General features: G+C 38.8%; 1 protein-coding gene across 1 annotated transcript in view; it reads left to right on the forward strand.

Annotated features, from left to right (window-relative positions):
• SORCS2 (sortilin related VPS10 domain containing receptor 2) overlaps positions 1-17,389 on the forward strand; it is a 509,530-nt gene that overhangs the window by 277,991 nt on the left and 214,150 nt on the right. The window contains exon 3 of the mRNA XM_032444044.1: positions 15,818-15,917. Within this exon, the coding sequence (XP_032299935.1) occupies positions 15,818-15,917 (100 nt within the window). The remainder of the gene's footprint in view (positions 1-15,817; positions 15,918-17,389) is intronic.

The following is a 17,389-nucleotide window of genomic DNA, read 5'->3' on the forward strand; positions in this document are numbered from 1 at the left end:
CGAGCCAAGGATGCCTGACTCTGCTATCAATACCATTAGCGATGCTCTACCTGCAATTTAGATGAAATCTGTGCTTTGCATGCCCAGCTTTCAAAATAAGGAATAATGCATTTCTCTTCCCTTGCTGATTCTATACAGTCTTATGTAATCACTGCGAAAAGACAAGAATGAAATGGAAATAAAGAACAGTAGCAAAAACCAATGCTATTCTGATGGGCAAAAGGTAAAGAAAAGATAGGTATAAAGGAAAGATTGTATATGCAGCTGGTGCTGTGGTATTAATTTGAAATGCAGTTACTAAAGATCAGCCATCTCCAAAGGCATACTCTATTCTGCTGCTCGTGGACTATAAGATGTGGGGAGAGCAGGGACACAAAAAACAGGAGGCTTACAGGAAATTGCACGTATGGATGAGGTGGGAAACAGATTTTTTTTTTCCCCCTAGAGAGTCGTGTTTACTAGCAAAGACAACTTTTATTTTCCCTTCATTCTATAGTAAAAAACTTTAAAAGGCAATTGTAAAGCATAAAATTGAAACTTGAATATCTACCTTCAGTATGCTTAGCCTAAGCTGTATTTTCTTTCAGATACTGCACTATAATTATTGCATAAATATTCTTTGGTTTCCTCACGCACATTACAGAATGTCTGTTTAAATCTCTGAATCTGAATGTGGTGTTATTATTGTAGTTGTCATTTAGTAAAACCACAGAGCTGAAATTATAAGTAACCAAAACCTCATAACAGGTACAACTCACAATTTGCTTTTAAAGTATCTGTTGCATTAAACCAACTCTATCATGTGGTTTAAAAGTAATTACATTTTGATTATCAGTGCAGATAGCCCAAAGCTGGAATCACTTGAAATTTTGTATAAATGCATTTGCTAATATCCCTTGCTTATGATGTGCATTCTTAACAGAATAAACAACAAAAACCTAATTATTATTTTACCTCTTTTAATAATAATTTACAGGTTATGATCATATAGTACTATCCTGCAGTTTCACGTCTTCCATTTCATAAAGGCAATAGGTTTTGATATTGCTCTATTTTTATACTTTATTGAGGCAAAAACAGAAGTTTCTCTGACCTCATACAATTTGAAGAATACTGAGGACTCTGAAGCTCGGCTGATTTGAATGTGCACTTATCTATGTAAATTAGTGAAATGTTACAAGGATTGGAGGTAAATTTGAAAACTAAAAGCAGAGAAAAATAATTAGAATCTTTAATCTTTAAGTACTAATCAAAATGCTGTCTGCACACAGCTACTGAATAGACCATATGTGGCCAATGCAAATACAGGTGTGACGTGACTGTTCATTGCACTACCAGATTAATATGTTTCTGAAGACAAAACATTAATGTTTGAGGACAACTTCTGTGGGATTTGGTAGGTCATTTGATTATCATATTTTATATTATTCTTCATAGTCTTACACAGTACAGCAACTGAACTCATGAAAGGTAAACAGGAAGAGTGCAACTCCCCACTGGAAAGAGATGGAACAAAAGAACACTTTTCCTCCTGAGATAGCTATGCAGCAAATGAAAGGGTCTTTAACAAATACAAGATAAATAAATAAATAAAAGCAACCTTATATATTTTTATATAATATTGCCAACAAAGGAAACTATTGCCACTGGGAAAGATTTTCTTCCTCCCTCCTTAAATCTGTATGTTTCATCTTCATGAATTGCAGAAATTGAGGTCTCACATGTATGATAGGGGCAAGGAGCTCCTGTTTTGTACATTGGACATAATGATTAAAGATTAAGTCTGCTCTGAGTTAGGTAGGCTACTTCTCAAGTTTTCTCAGTACTTGTTCAATAAGGAATGACTCAGCTTTTTCAGTTCTGTAACTGTTTCGGAAAGGGAGTTGCATTTTCAAGTTCTTCGTCAGAATAGCTTTTTATTTCTTGTTACACAATTTGGCCCATCTTAACCCCAAAGCATAATGTTCATCAGTAAAAAAGCAAGCATAATAAAAAGTAGCTTAAGAGTTGCTCTATTTGTCCTAAATCATAAAGTGGAATAATGAAGTTTGTCTATGTCTGTTAAAGTACATCATGGATGATCCTGTCCAAACTCATTTGCTATCATTAGGTCTTATCAAACCTGAAAAGTTCTGATGTCCTGTCATTAATACTTTTGTAAATTCTGAAGTTAACAGATTTTAGAGATGCTCGACTGTTAGTGTGAAGACAAGGTCAAAGAGTTGGATGACAAGTCCTCCTGTTACAATAAGATTACCCATCAATCAGTTTTACTACCATCTTCTTAATAAAGAAAAGAGAAGAGAACTAAAAGTGACAAAATTACATCTTGAAAAATGTGTGTGTGTGATGCCCATTTTGGTATTCTTGGACTAATTGTTAATGAACTAATGACAACTGTTATGTATGGTTGAGAGATATGTTTGTCTCATATAGAAGATACTCTTCTGCAGCTTAAGTGATCAAAAGGATCTTGTCAAAGTCTTAAAGTGAAATTCATAATGAGGAAAAATCTATTTTACCAAAGTTTTCTATTTTCTTGCTCCTAGAAGAATATATATTTAAATAATTGAAATAATTAAGACAGGGAAATTTGATCTAAGAATTATCAAGTTTTAGCAGTGGTCACTTAGGGCTGCTCATTTGCTACCTCAATTTTTTTTGTTTCTTTTTCCATTTATCATATATACTTTTGTATGACCGCACAATCTATGCTGTCAAGGCATTTGGCCAGTATATAGCTCAGGAGTTAGGTCGTTTTCCTCAAACTTTCTGCTGAAGATTTTGGGAATGTTTAGCCTGCCCTTTGGTACAGCTGGGTTTTTTTTCCTTATTTATTTATTTATTTTTGTGTATGTCATTTATTTTATAGGATTTGGTGTTACAGACAGGTTAATCGGTGATAATTTTAAATATAGACAGTATACCAGTTTAGCAATAGGACACTGTCTAAACTTAGATTCCATTTTTTCCCTAAGTAAATGTATAGGAACAACAAAATTATGACTCAGATCTGACATTTTTACTAGCACAGGATATTGAAAATTGTACAAAATAGAAAGTTCTTACCGGTGAATTGTCTTCAGGAGCATTCAACAGTGAAGATGAAGATGTAAATACAACTGTGCAAATGTATTGCAAAGCCTTTTCAGTTGGTTATCATCTCAGTGGTGATAATCAGAGTTTGTCTCAGATTAAAAGGAAAATAAAAACACATTTATATCTGGTCGTCCAGCCTGGTTCCGTCTAGACTGGAGAAAAGAAAAAAACCTTGGTCCTTGAAATTAAATGCTGGAAGAGATCTTCAGGAAGGATGGCTGCAGTTCTGTGGGTCTGCCTCAGATTTCCTACAAGACGTTAAGCTTTTTCCTTTTATACTAACCCTAAAGTTCCCTAAAGACTTTATGTATTTATCTTTTGCAAGATTACTTTGTGAGCTTTTCATGATATAGTGTAGTTCTTCCTACATCTATACAGTCTTCTAAGTGAGAATCCATTTCCACATTGGGAAATCTTAGGACAGTGGATGGAGAAGTAATAAATAACAAACAAATTTACCTAGAAAGTGATCATTTTTATTAAAATGAAAGGGAAATATTTTGCTCAGTCTGTGGATGTATAATACTTCTGCAGACAGACAAAAAAATCATTATATATTCTGTTACTGTACAATTTTGATTCTGGTGTACATGCAAACCAATGTCCAACATTCTTGCTGCCCTCCTTTCTTGTCTTATAATTAACTGCAAAGCTTGATGGGCATTGTGTGTTTTTAATTAGCTCAAGATCTGCTGATGCAGTTAGTGCTTGGAAAACACCATTAAGACTGGAAGTGGTCATGTGAAGAGACTAATTACAGGAATGAAAATGCCCCCTAGGCATATTTCCTGATGTAAATAACTGTGAAAAGTAATTGGCTCTTATGGTTTTCATAAACATTTGGGGCAGCTGTAGAGATTTTGTAGGAATTTTTTTAAAATTAATGTAGAGTTTGATTGTGAAAGGTGTCTCTTGTTTTAAGAGTGATATCTGTTGATGTTTTTCTTAGTGATATCTTCAATTCGTATGGCCAGTTTATTTTAATAGTACCTAGGAAGATTACATATCTACAAATAGAACTACAAACACTCCCTGTGCACAATTCTCATAACATTTCCTTCTTCCCAAAAAGAGTAAAGTGTTGTGGTCCAGAGGGAGTTCTCACATAAGAAACTTTTTTATGTCCTGTAGAGTTTTGGTAGCATTCACTACAAGCGCTGTGTGAGTTTACAAAGATATCAGTGCTGGAACCCAAATGTTATTTTTTCATTATTTCTTTCTAATCAGTGTTACTTCACTGAAAATCCAGGACTTACAGGAAGTTTTGTTTAACTTACACTGCAGCATCAAATGTTTCTTACAAAACAGAATACTGATTTGTTCAATGTTTGTTTCTCTTTCTCTCTAGCAGCCCTTGAACTCCAGAGAGAATGTTATGGTAGTAAAAACCAAATCACTGTGTCAACACCAGGGACCTTACTATATATTAACTTGGAGGATCCATTTGTGCCTTCTCAAGTGCTTTGTCCCACAACAGGAGAACTGAGAAGAAAATAACCTGGATCCTCGTTAGTTTCTTTTCCTCCGTATCTGTGTAGTCACAGTTGGTGCATTCTCACAGCTCCCCTAGCAATCTTGTTGGTGCCCATGAAAAAGAGCAGCAGGGATTAAAAAATTAAGGAACAGAAAAAAACTAAGCTTCATCTCTACCACTTCCCAGATACAAGCCCTGACAAACAGCACAGCAGATCAGGTCAGCAAGTGGGTGCCACATCCTCTGGAGTGGAGCGTCCTCAACTACTGTCACCTGCCCTTCCTCCTGGAGCTGTTGAGTTGTCAGACATAGCCCATTTGATATGTTGATGGATGCTTCCAGACCTTCATTTGCCTGCAGGGCACTGAAGGCATTTTCTAGTCACAGACCCGTAGAAGCAGGAGCTGTTCTCCACATGCCAGCACTCTTAGCTTCCAGCCTTCGTCATCATGGCGGGACTCAGGCTTTTGTAGCTGCAATGTCTGAAGATCCCACTGATCTCTTTCCCATCATCTTGGATGCTGTCATGTCTGCAGACTTCTGTCTACAGCTTTTAGTGGTCCAGAACAACTACCAGCACAGAACTCCTAGAGTCAAGTAGGCCATCGCCTGCTGCCCCCAACCTCCATGGGAGACCGTAGATGCCTGCAGGGCTGCTTCACTTGCTAGCAGCTTTATCTGAGCTTGACTCTTTTTTAGCTGCAGGTCCACTTTTTTCTCTTCCTGATCTGCCTGATTGCTTGACAAGTATGTGATTGAAGTTTTCAGCTCCTTGAGCACTCTTTGTGTAGTTTTAAATATAAAGAGTTAATCTTATTCTGTGGGGGTTGTTTTCACTTTCATGTGAAATTACATGGCAAGAATTTATCATGGACTGAACTTCAGTTAGCAGTTAGTCATCATCGAGTGAACAAATGTATTAGCATGTCACCCTGGCATATATCACCCACTCTCTGTTAAAACACAATGTCAGCTGTAAATGTGCTCTTACTGCCACTGTCTTTTCACAAAACAGATGCAGCATGGCACATTCGCAGAATGCTTCTCCCACCAAGGATCATCTCCTTTCTGATTTATTTTTAGAACATTAATGACCACAGCGTGGAAGCACCATGGTTGCGTATGAAAGTTTTAATGGCCATAAGATCACCTGCTTCCTGGGCTTGTTGCTGTGAATTGCAGTCTTAGTTTGGAAACTCCTTTGTAAATGCATGTGTTTCTCTTTGCATCCTGTTTCCTAGCAAACTCTGATACAGTGCTGCATTTGCTGTGGCTGCCCCCTGGTAATCTGTCTGTATAGTTTATAGGAACACTTCACCTGCTGCTATTAATGGTCTCTCAGAGTCCTGCAGACAAGGTTGTTTTTGCCGTCTAATTTTAAGAGCCGTGATGGTGGCACTGTTTGTCTCTTTTCTGGATCTATTTTGGATTTATGTCTGGCCATGGGTTTGGAAGAGCTGCTATAAAAGCAGAAACATCTGCTGGGGTTTTATTGCTGCTTGCTTGCCAAGTCCAACAGCCAGCCAAGCTTCAGCTGATAGGCCAAGCCCTCCCCAGGTGTCACTGCAGCCACAGGAGAGAGACTGGAATTGTCAGAGGCTATTAGGAGATCATGGCTGAGGTCATTAGCAAGCAGCAGAAACATATCCTGCTGAAGTGGTGGTTGCAGCTTCACAAGGTACGCTCTACTGTTGGTAACTGTATGTGGAACCGCTGTGTTTGCAAAGCAGCAGGTCAGGTAGCAGGTGCATTGCTTTTAATGGCTGTTTGGAAAATGTGAGCTTGTTTAACTGTGTGGAAATTTTCATGACTTCGGATGCCTCAAAGCAACCTTGATGGTGGATCCACGTGAGTGAGGTAGTGAACTGCTGTGGTAGGACAAGGATTCAAAGCGATGCCCTAAAATTCTTTTTACAGGTTTTGTTCCCGGGGTAATTGTAATAGCTTAGATCATTTACTACCCCTAACACCAGAGATGCAGGAGCTGATATTTTAGACTAACTTGAGCTCCCTTTGAGTAGTGCCCAGCCTCAATCTGTGATATACAAGCTGTTTTGGAGAAACATGCCAGAAAAAACCCACAAGAAATGACTGTGGGACTTGGTAGGTCCTTATTGCACTCAGCACAAGGCTTAACATTCTGCAGTGTCTGTTTATCTGTATTTACTTACAGTTTGGGAATATTTTCCTTCTTCATAAACATGCCCAGATATTCCCTCAATTCTTCCAGGCATTTAGCTTCAATGGCAGAGAAATACAGTCCAATCACTGACAAAAGATAGGCATATTTATCTTTTTGCAGTGTAACATCCTGGCCTTGTAATTCACTCCCTCCTCTTACCAAGCACCATCATAAAGCTGAGGTCAGCACTTCAGCAAAAAAAGTAAAAACTTCTACAAACTGAGTCAAAGAGGAGTTCCACTTACTGGAGTATCAGTAGCTGACTATTACAATTGGTAATGGCTACTGCTAGAGGAATGCACAATAATGTGTGAGGATATGCACATAAAATTTATTAAACTACTATCAGTTATTTTTTTTTAATTCCTAAATGTTCCTGTTGCAGCAAGAAAACTTGCTGTTCTGATCAGAAAGCACAAGACCAAATTCTCTCTTCTCATATATCCCAACATCCTTATTGCCTTCCAAGGACTTGCCTTGCCTGACTGTTTCTGGGAGAATAAAATTGTTTCAGAAATATTTCAGCTGTGTGCAGTGGTTTAAATAGAAGTGTCGGGCTGTAGGAAATACCTAACATTTTTCCATGGTGGAAAATTTTAATGTTCCATGCAAGCCTCAAGAAAATGTTTTTATACCAACCTATTTCCTCAAAGAACACGAGTATATCAAATGAGAAACTTTCCTTTGAAATGACTTTATTTCCAATCACAACTCTCCCAAAACAGGAATCATACTGGAAGTGATATGAAGATGTTTCTACTTCTGGCAATCTTGTTAGTAAATGTAATTGTTGAAAATTACATTTTAGCATATCCCTGTCTTCCTCAGTGTGTCTTGGCTTCCTTGTCCCTGTGACACTGTCTTATAAGGTTGAGTGTATTCACTAGAAAAAACTGTGTATTGTGTGAATGGCTTCACAATGTACCTTTTCATATGTGCCATCAGTGGTTTCTTTGCCTTTAAAACTGAATTAATACGCAAGGCACTACTTTTGAAATAGATGTTCTACCTAAACTAACCATTTCCTTGAGAAAAAGTGGTGACTGCAGCTAATAGAAATTAATGCAGTGTTGTGGAAGCCTGTAAAATATGAAGCCTAATTACTGGAGCTGTGCAGCAAAGTAATGAGGAGTTTAAACATGTAACTGATAAGCAGCTCGATTATAGGCTAATGAGCAGGATGTTTGTGGTATATTGAAGGACTAATGAAGGACTGCAAAAGATAACTGTGGTGGTGTACATCAAGGCTGTTCAGAGCAGGAATGTTTGAATACAGCCCTGGGAGAACTGTAGCATATGTTGAAGACACAGCTATCTGTAGGAGTTTAAATGCATGTGTGTACACTGTACAGAATAAGTAGCTTGGTTATAAGTAATAACCAAATAAAAATGCATGATAAATCCACAGCAGAGGATACCAGCAAGAGAAAGTGTGACCTGTAAGGAAAGAAGAATCATAACTTAAATTTCTGTGCCACATTTCTGTGTCAAATATCAGCTTCATTGCTAGACACAGTTATGACTTGCCACCTGCCACATTCCCTCAAAGATACCATCAATTTTCTGTGCTGTGCTACGATTTTGTCTGGGTCACTCAGAGACAGGGTGGGATTGTGAAGGCTGAGATTGGAAATAACCTTCTGCTTTACTTTTCTCTCTTTATTTTCTGGCCACTTAGAAGTGGTTTTCCCTCTCAGGTCAGACAATTGAGTCAGGTACATTTTAGACAGTCAGCAGAAGTTCAGTTCTAGACATTGTGACAGTTTGATCCTCTTTGAGTTCTAACTGGGCAAATGTTCAGGTTTTGCTCTTTTGTTTGTTTGTTTGTTTTCTTTGGAGCTCTTGGAAATAGTATTTTACAGTTGGATGTGAATATATATTTACAAGTTGCTGAAAAGTTCCTGCAAATAGCTGCTTGTCTTTCATTTTACATGCATTTAATGACTGACACTAAAGGTCTTTTCATGTGTATGTAGCTTGGAACCAGTCTCCATAAGTGTATAAACAGAGGGTTGTGCTGTCTTCTATACTTATCAGAGTAATACAGAGCAATAGCAGTTAACTTCAGCCAAAAAGAATGTTTTGATAAACAGTTCTTAAGTATCTGGCTAGCATTACTAGTAATGGATGGGTAAATAAAGCCAGGATAAATTCATTTTCATACTGCAAAAGGGAAGAAAAAAGGAAAAACTAGACTCTGTATCCTCTAAATTTGAAGTAGTTAAGTTTATCTGTTAGCTCTTGCCTGCACCATCGAGTGTTTAGTGTAAAACTGGATTAAGCCAAGGAAACGTTTCTATAGTTTTTCTATTTTTGAGAGGAAAAAGTGCACATAACTTCAAAAAGGCTCAACTTTTGTGGAAAGCAGAGAAAGGTACTTCAGTAGATCCAGAAGCTGACAAGTAATCTGTTAATTGGATTGCTAGAAGTCATACTCTTGTATAGCTGTTGAAGAAATTTTCATTTGCATGAATTCCAAAGTATATGATGATTCAGGTATTGGAACTGAACCATTATAATGTGTTTCTACTGTGAAGTAAGGCTTGGGGATCTGTAGGGAGAGAATGGTGGCAGTGTTCAAAAAGATTTTATGAGGCTAACCAATGTCTTTACAATTTCCACGCCGTGTATATGAGAGTCCTTGAAGTCTCCTGTGTTGTTCAGTTAATGAAATTGCATGAGTGCACCACTTTAATGATGTTTTTCTGATTACTTCCCTTTCAGAAGGGTTTTTCTTGGCATATGTTGTTGGAATGTCTGATATATGGATGCCCAACCAATCAGCTGAACTGAGTGAAGAGGAATTTTCTTGGGCTGCATATACTTAGGTTGCTCTGAATGTAATGCCCCCTTTTTATTTCCATGGAAACTAAAAGAGATACAAAGAGGATAGTAATGCTATTTGATAGAGAAAACTCTCAACTACAATGCCCTATTTCTCAACATAGTCACCACCATTAGCTGTGCTTTTTCACCAGTGATGATCAAGAACCTGCATGCCATGTATGTAAAAGTATGTACCAGCGGAGGTGGCCCACAGTTGCTGTCACCTCTGCTGAAATATACCACATCACTACCGCATTCACTGTTTGGTCTCCATAAACACTGAGGAAGTGCTGATGAATGTAAACGGGTGCAATTATTTCCACATGGAGGAATTCATTGACACATCTGTGCTTCGTATACACTTCCATGTCAGACCCCATGCAGTCAACTCATGTCACGAGCTGTTCCAGGCTATATGCAGCCTGTGGACTGTTAGTTGGACATGCTTGGTCTGATGTGTCTGTTTCAGAAGCTTCACTTCTTCTTTACTATCCTATAGATAGCTATGTATTTTCCATACAGATGTTTGAAGTATTGTGGTAGTATTGTGACTTGAACAGGTACACTATTTGCTAGCTAAAGAATGGACTGAAGGGTTGGTCCTGGAACAAATTGTATGTAAATGGAGTTAAATCCAGCTGGTGACCGATCAGGAGTGGCGTACCCCAGGGGCTGGTGGAGGGGCCTATCCTGTTTAATATCCTTTGTTGATGACCTGGATGAAGGAATTGAGTGCACCTTCAGTAAGTTTACTGATGACACCAAGGTGGGAGGAAGGTAAAGGAAGAAAGGTAAAGGAAATCAGTTTAAATAATTGCTAAGTATTCCAACCGTTGTCTTTCTGGTGCGTCTCTTCATTCTGGTGTATCTCTTCAATTCAGTAAAAATAAAAGGAAGAAGGAAGTGTTTTCAGTTGACAGTTTCTTTCAGCATTAAATTTCACCTGGGATTTTGCCATATTGATCTTTCAGACATTTTTCCTTATCATCTTACCATTTACATTTTAATATGTTTGCTATATCTATTTTACTATATACTTGTAAATAACTTCTGCAAAGACAGCTAGCATAAATACTGAGTTGTAGGTGTGAGTTGTCAGTGGAGTTGTGTAATGATAGTGAAAGCAGACATTTGATTCATGTCTGTTTTGGTATCTTTTGTATATCTTCTCCCAGTTCGGAAGGTGTACAGACTCAGAGTTTGGGTACAGCTTCAAGCTATACAAGGTATAGATTTATTTTAGCTCAGTTAAAAAAATCACAGAATCACAGAATCACAGAATCACAGAATTACCCGGATTGGAAGGGACCTCAAGGATCATGTAGCTCCAACCCCCCTGCCCAGCAGGGCCACCAAACATACACCTTTACTAGATCAGGTTGCCCAGGGCCCCGTCCAACCTGGCCTTGAACACCTCCAAGGACGGGGCATCCACAACCTCACTGGGCAGCCTGTTCCAGGACCTAACCACTCTTCTAGTAAAGAACTTTCCCCTAACATCCAACCTAAATCTTCCCTCCTTCAACTTAAAACCATTTCCCCGTGTCCTGCTATTATCAGCCCTTTCGAAGAGTTTACTCCCCTCCTGGGAGTAAGTTCCCTTCAGGTACTGAAAGGCTGCAATGAGGTCACCCCGCAACCTTCTCTTCTCCAAGCTGAACAAACCCAACTCCCTCAGCCTGTCCTCATAGGGGAGGTGCTCCAGCCCCCTGATCATCTTTGTGGCCCTCCTCTGGACCCTTTCCAAAATCTCTATATCTTTTTTGTACTGAGGGCTCCACACCTGGACACAGTACTCCAGATGGGGCCTCACAAGAGCAGAGTAGAGAGGGACGATCACCTCCCTATCCCTGCTGACCACCCCTCTCCTGATGGAGCCCAGGATCCCATTTGCTTTCCGGGCTGCCAGAGCGCACTGCTGGCTCATGTTAAGTTTTTCATCTATCAGGACCCCTAGGTCTTTTTCTGCCGAGCTGCTCTCAAGGACAACTCCTCCCAGGCTGTACAGGTGCCTGGGGTTCTTCCGGCCCAAGTGCAAAACCTTGCACTTTGCCGTGTTGAACCTCATTAGGTTCACCCGAGCCCAGCTTTCCAGCCTGTCAAGGTCCCTCTGAATGGCATCCGTTCCCTCCACCGTATCGACTGCACCGATTAAAAATCACATTTTAACAGACAAGATCCGAAGTTCCCCAGAGTTTAGGGGGTTTTGAGGTTTCTTGTTTTTCATCAGGGTAAATTTTTGTGCCATTTGGAAGGTTTCCCAACCATACTTAGAGCTAACTGTATTAAAACAAGATAAAAAGGCATGATTCTGTCAGTGCTGTAATATTGTTTTATTTTAGTGATTGCTATTTCAACACAGTGTTCGCAGAGTGACAAGTGATTTTTCCTTGAACACAAAAATGAATAATGACACATACTTCAGCAGATGCATACACTTCCAAAGAATCTATTACCTAGTGGGAAAGCCTGTCAGAAACAGGTTGCATGAGGTCCCTTGGTTTGTTCAGCCCAGAGCAGGGGACGCTGAGCCCTCATGGCAGCTCTTCAAGGGGAGCAGAGGGGCAGTGCTGATCTCTGCTCTCTGGTGACAGTGACAGGACCAGAGGGAACAGCATGGAGCTGTGTCAGGGGAGGGGCAGGTAGGGGTCAGGGAAAGGGTCTGGGCCAGAGGGTGGTGGGCACGGCCCCAAGCTGCTGGTGCTCTGGGAGCATTTGGGAAGTGCTCTCACATTTTGGGTTTTGGTTTTGGGTGATGCTGTGTGGAGTTGGAAGTTGGACTAATATGAGCGGGGAAAATGGCTTTAAAATGAAAGAGGGGTGATTTAGGCTAGGTATTAGGAAGACAGTTTTTAATCATTGGATGCTGAGGTGCTGGAACAGAATACCCCAAAGAGGTTGTGGATGCCTCATCTCTGGAGGCACTCAGGGCCAGGCTGGATGGAGCTCTAGGCAGCCTGATCTAGTGGGGGACAGCCCTGCCTGTGGTAGAGGGTTGGAACTGGATGGGCTTTAAGGTCACCTCTTTAAACCATTCTGTGATTCTATGACTCCATGATCCTTATGTGTCCTTTCCAACTCGGGATATTCTATGATTCTGTTATCCACATAGTCTGTAGCTATTTTTTTATGCTTAGATAATTGGCAGTTTGAGATAAGAAGTGGATAGCTTTCTGTATCCACTGAAATGCCTCAAGCAAAAATGGTCAATGCTTCCACAGCATCCAGGCCCATGGTTAAGAAATCAACCCTTTGACTTCTTGCTTGGGTTTACAGAGTTCTGCTATTGTGCTTCCACTGCAAATAAACTGCACTATGGAAAGATTTTTCTAAAGACTCTTTTTACTCCTTATATCATAAATTTATCTTCTTAGCATTTTACCTTAAAGTATTTCTTTTCATGAATTTTTAGAGAAGAAAGAAAATACTTTTCCTGATAAGTACAAAAGGTTTATGTGTTTTTTTTTTTTTTTTTTTTTTTTTTTTTTTTTTTCCTTTTTTTCTTCTTAACACTTCTGACATGGTACAATCTTATTTTTTTACACACAGAAAATAAAAACAAAAAAGCTTCTCTTCTAAATTTGGTTCAAAATACATTTAGTACTGCTACTTAATATATACCCAAAGCAGGCATGCACTGCAGTCCCAGAATTCATCCTCCCCAAACCTGCAGCTGAGTTATTGCAGAGACTTCTGTTAGTAAAATGTTAATTCTTTATATATGCAGAGTTGGGGAACAGGGAACACATAGCTCAAGTAAAAGAGCTGTGGTCTGGAAAGCCAACTAATCTTTTGCATGGTGCTTCCCTTAAGCAGCGTCCTTGAGTTACATCCTCTTGTATATAGATTTCTCAAGGAGTAGCTGGTATTCTAGGACTACGTCAAAGGAAAAAAGTTCTTTGAGTATGAATAATTTTTTTTTTCTATAGATCCATGATCTTCTGCTATCAGCATGGCACATCTTTATGGATATGCATTATCCTATTGTGTCAGACTGAAATTAGAATTCTCTTTTTTCCTGATTTTTTTCCCCTTCAGTTAGTTCATGTCTATGAAAGAAATTAATTTTGACTATAGTTTTTCTACCTTTCTCTGAAAATATCTTTTTTAACTTAGCATACTTTTTTTTATATAACTTTATTTTTTCTTTGTGATACTTTTTATAAGTACTAAGAATTAGAATAGGAAGTTTTAAACTAGAACTTTTTATCTGTTTTGGGCTTCCTCCCTCTGCTCTTTTCATACCTTGATGCAGTTGTCATCCCCATCACTCCTGTGGTGTCACTCTCCAGAGATCCCATTGTATTAATCTTGGAATTGCCTATTCAAGGTAAATTAGGTTGTCTTAAGGTTCAGAGAATGATTTCAGGATTTTATTACTGGGCAAGCAGCTGTCCTGCTATTATTTCCTCAAAGACAGTATCCTGGGCTCTGTTTCCAGCATACTTGTTCTGCATGATCTCAGAACGTCTGGCTGAAGTCAGTATTGTACTCTTTTCTTCAGTTTCTTTTCTGTCAAACACCTCTGGCAAATTAGATTCAGCACCGTTCACCCTATTCCCCTTAGAATTTTAATTAGCTTGGGGTAAATACCCAGTGCAGTGCAATTGTACGTATTTGATTTCTACATCATCATTTGTCTGAACCGAATTGCTCTGATTGCATTAAGTTTTGTAATGCACTGTTACATATCTTCAAACAAAACTACACTATGGAAAAAAAAATTGGATCTAATCTGTCCAGGTGTGACTATAAAATGGATATACTTTTGGCCTCAGGCTGTGAATATGATCTGTGTATCACAGTCATTTTTGACCCATACACAGCGCAGATGAATAAGGTAAATACACGTGATTATTTACTTTTGTGCCTTTGGGCCTAATCCAAATGTATTGTAACATTTTGCGCATGGTAGGGAAGTAAGGAAGTTGGAACTTGATGATCCATGAGGTTCCTTCCAAACCAAGCCATTCTCTGGTTCTGTGACTTTGTACCTCATGTTCTTGATGATGACAAAAGCATAAAAAACTATTCCAAGACCACAGCTAGAAGTTCTTGCAACATGTGGACAACTGGACGAGTGATAACAAAATAGCTTCATAGCATGTGTCCTCTGGATCAAGTGTCCTTCTTGGTGGGATGGGGGCAGATGGAGGCCAGGTGCCCTCCTGCAGGCAAGTGGGACTGTTCTGCTTTGTGTACCTTGAAGGAGATCTGCTCTGAGCCATCTGTCAAGGACATGGTGAGCTAGGGATTCCTTGTCTCACTTCTTTACTCAGTCTTGTCTATATGAACATCAACAATAACTCACCTGGGTGAGGAGTATGCAAGGAAGAGCCCATTTATGAGCAATAAAAATGGCAGAATAGTGCTACAGGACAGAAATTGGTTATAGGCTGTCCTCAGTGTCATGCTGGGAGGGGCACAGGTAGTGATTATCTTGGATAGGCTGGATGTGAGAGCTGCAGTGTGTGATCACAGAAATACTTGGCAGGGCATCTTCAGTTCTGTTTAAAAAGAGATGGTTATTCCAGTGGGGAGAATGTAATGGCATGGAAGTCCACCCAGCAACCATCTGTTTTAGGGGAGGCTTCTTGGTGGAGGAAGGGACCGGTGCCTTAGATGAGTCCCCTTCCAAATGAGAAGGGAAAAACTGTAAATATGAAGAGACCATATGGTGTAATTTGATGCTGTACAGAACAAATGTGGCTTCATCCAAAGTCATTTAATTTTGGATGTGACTTGCTGTGGGTTTTGCTTATTAACATTTTGCTAAACTAATGTTTTACTTGATCATTGATTTTATACTTGGCATTGCAGGTGCAGGTACCTAAATCAGATGTCATTTCTTGCCGTCAGGTTTTCAGGAATTTCTGAAACAAAAGTTTCTGAACTAGTTTCTGAACAGTGCTCCCATTTGTCATATTCATAGCTTAGTTTATAAGAAATACTGATGGTCAAGTACCTGCTTTGATTTTATTTATTCAGAACTGTAGTGATCCTCTGAAAAAGAACTTCAGGAGTTCTTTTGTCAATTCCAAAACCCTCTGATTTTAGGCCATAATTGTTCTTCACACAAAACCATGTTCTGAAATGGCAGAGAATGGAAGAGAAGTAATGAAAATGGATAGTTACACAAAGTGATCTTTTACTTGTTTATTTACTTATTTTCCTCGGAGCATTTCTGTGGTGAAGCCTTTAGAAGAAAGCACTTACAGATGTTTGGTTTCTTTCAGGTCCTCAGATTTTGGGACGTTATATACAAAGCTGAATCTACAGCCTGGGATCGCCACTGTTATTGACAATTTCTACATTTGTCCCACCAACAAAAAAAAGGTATGTGGCAAATTTTTATTTATTTATTTATTTTTTTTCCTAATGGAGAAAACTGCAAATATGAATGTGAAATATTTTATTGGCTTTAAAATATGGGAGAATGATTTTCACCAAGTAGATAGTCACCTTAGGTATATCTGTGGTGTATGGAACTGGAATATTTCCTCTTGATGAATAATATAGAAGGGGAAAAATGCCATGAAGGCTTTTATGGCCACTAACTCCTGGGTATGGGTTTTCCATAGAGTTTTCTGCAGAAAGGAAAAAGACAAATCCTGTGATTTTCAAATACCCACACAAATTCTGTGTCAAGCTTTCAACCTCTTCATTCTTTATACACTATTTCAAAGTCCTTTTGGATGTTCCTGAGTATAAAGTACAGGAATGGGACAGTCTGTCATTTAGAATGATGTTTATCCTGTTCAAAACCTTAATTAAAAAATAACAAACACCTCTCCTTGAAACTCTTTCTTAAAAAGTGTTCCCACATCATTACTGAACCAAGAAGCTTTTCATGGCTTCTCGAAAGATTAAGTGGACTTTATAAGTGAGAATGAAATCGACCCATTGAGTGTATTTACAATGAATGCTATATTAGAAGCAACAAGAAGAGTGATTATGAGGAAAAAAAACAGTAACAACAGCCCTTCTATGTCTGCAAAATTTAAACTGCAAGAATTGTGAAATACATTGTGAATAACACAAACGCGGTAGGTCTTTTGTGAAATAAGAATTTTCTCTTGATAGGGGCCTTTTAACTACAGAATTGATTTCCTGCAGAGGCCACTGATTGGAAGGACAGTCATAGTTGTGATTATCTGTCTATTCTGTTTAATCAAAAATCAGTGGAATTTGGCGAGGCTGCCTGGATGATTAAGTACATATTTCATTTCTCTTGCAATTGTGACTCTTCTTTTGTGTGTGTGTGTTTGTGTGTGTGTTTGTGACCAAGTTATGTTATGCCTACATAGCATATTTTAAATGTGTTTCAAAGTCAAATATTATTTCTTGGAGTGGAACTACCACCAAGCGCATCAGGATTCTGTGCTCTGTCTGTCTCAAAGCTGAGATTTAGTGTTTATTTCAAGTCCAAAAAGAATTTTTTAAAATCTTTACCTATTTCAGTTTTGGGATTGAAAGCTAAAAGGATAAAAGCTCAGTGGGAATTTTTTCCCATCTCACCCAGCTAGAGCATAAAAGCCTGTACAGCATGTCACTGACTGTGTGATTGTGCCAGTTGTCTGGCAAAATAAACAGTGTTAAGATCACGGCTGAATTTCAAGCCCGAAGGACACACTGAGGTTTACAAAAAAATCTCTCATGTTAACACTATCTTAGAAAAACTTGTTTTCTACACAGGGCAACTTGAAGACTTTAGAGATAAATCCAGCTTAGTGAACTAATATTATATTGCAAACCACTTCTTACACAGTTTTTTGGGGTTTTTTTTGGTTTTTTTTTTTTTGGTAGTC

The sequence above is a fragment of the Coturnix japonica genome, chromosome 4 (assembly GCF_001577835.2).
Source record: "Coturnix japonica isolate 7356 chromosome 4, Coturnix japonica 2.1, whole genome shotgun sequence".
Lineage (NCBI taxonomy): Eukaryota > Metazoa > Chordata > Aves > Galliformes > Phasianidae > Coturnix > Coturnix japonica.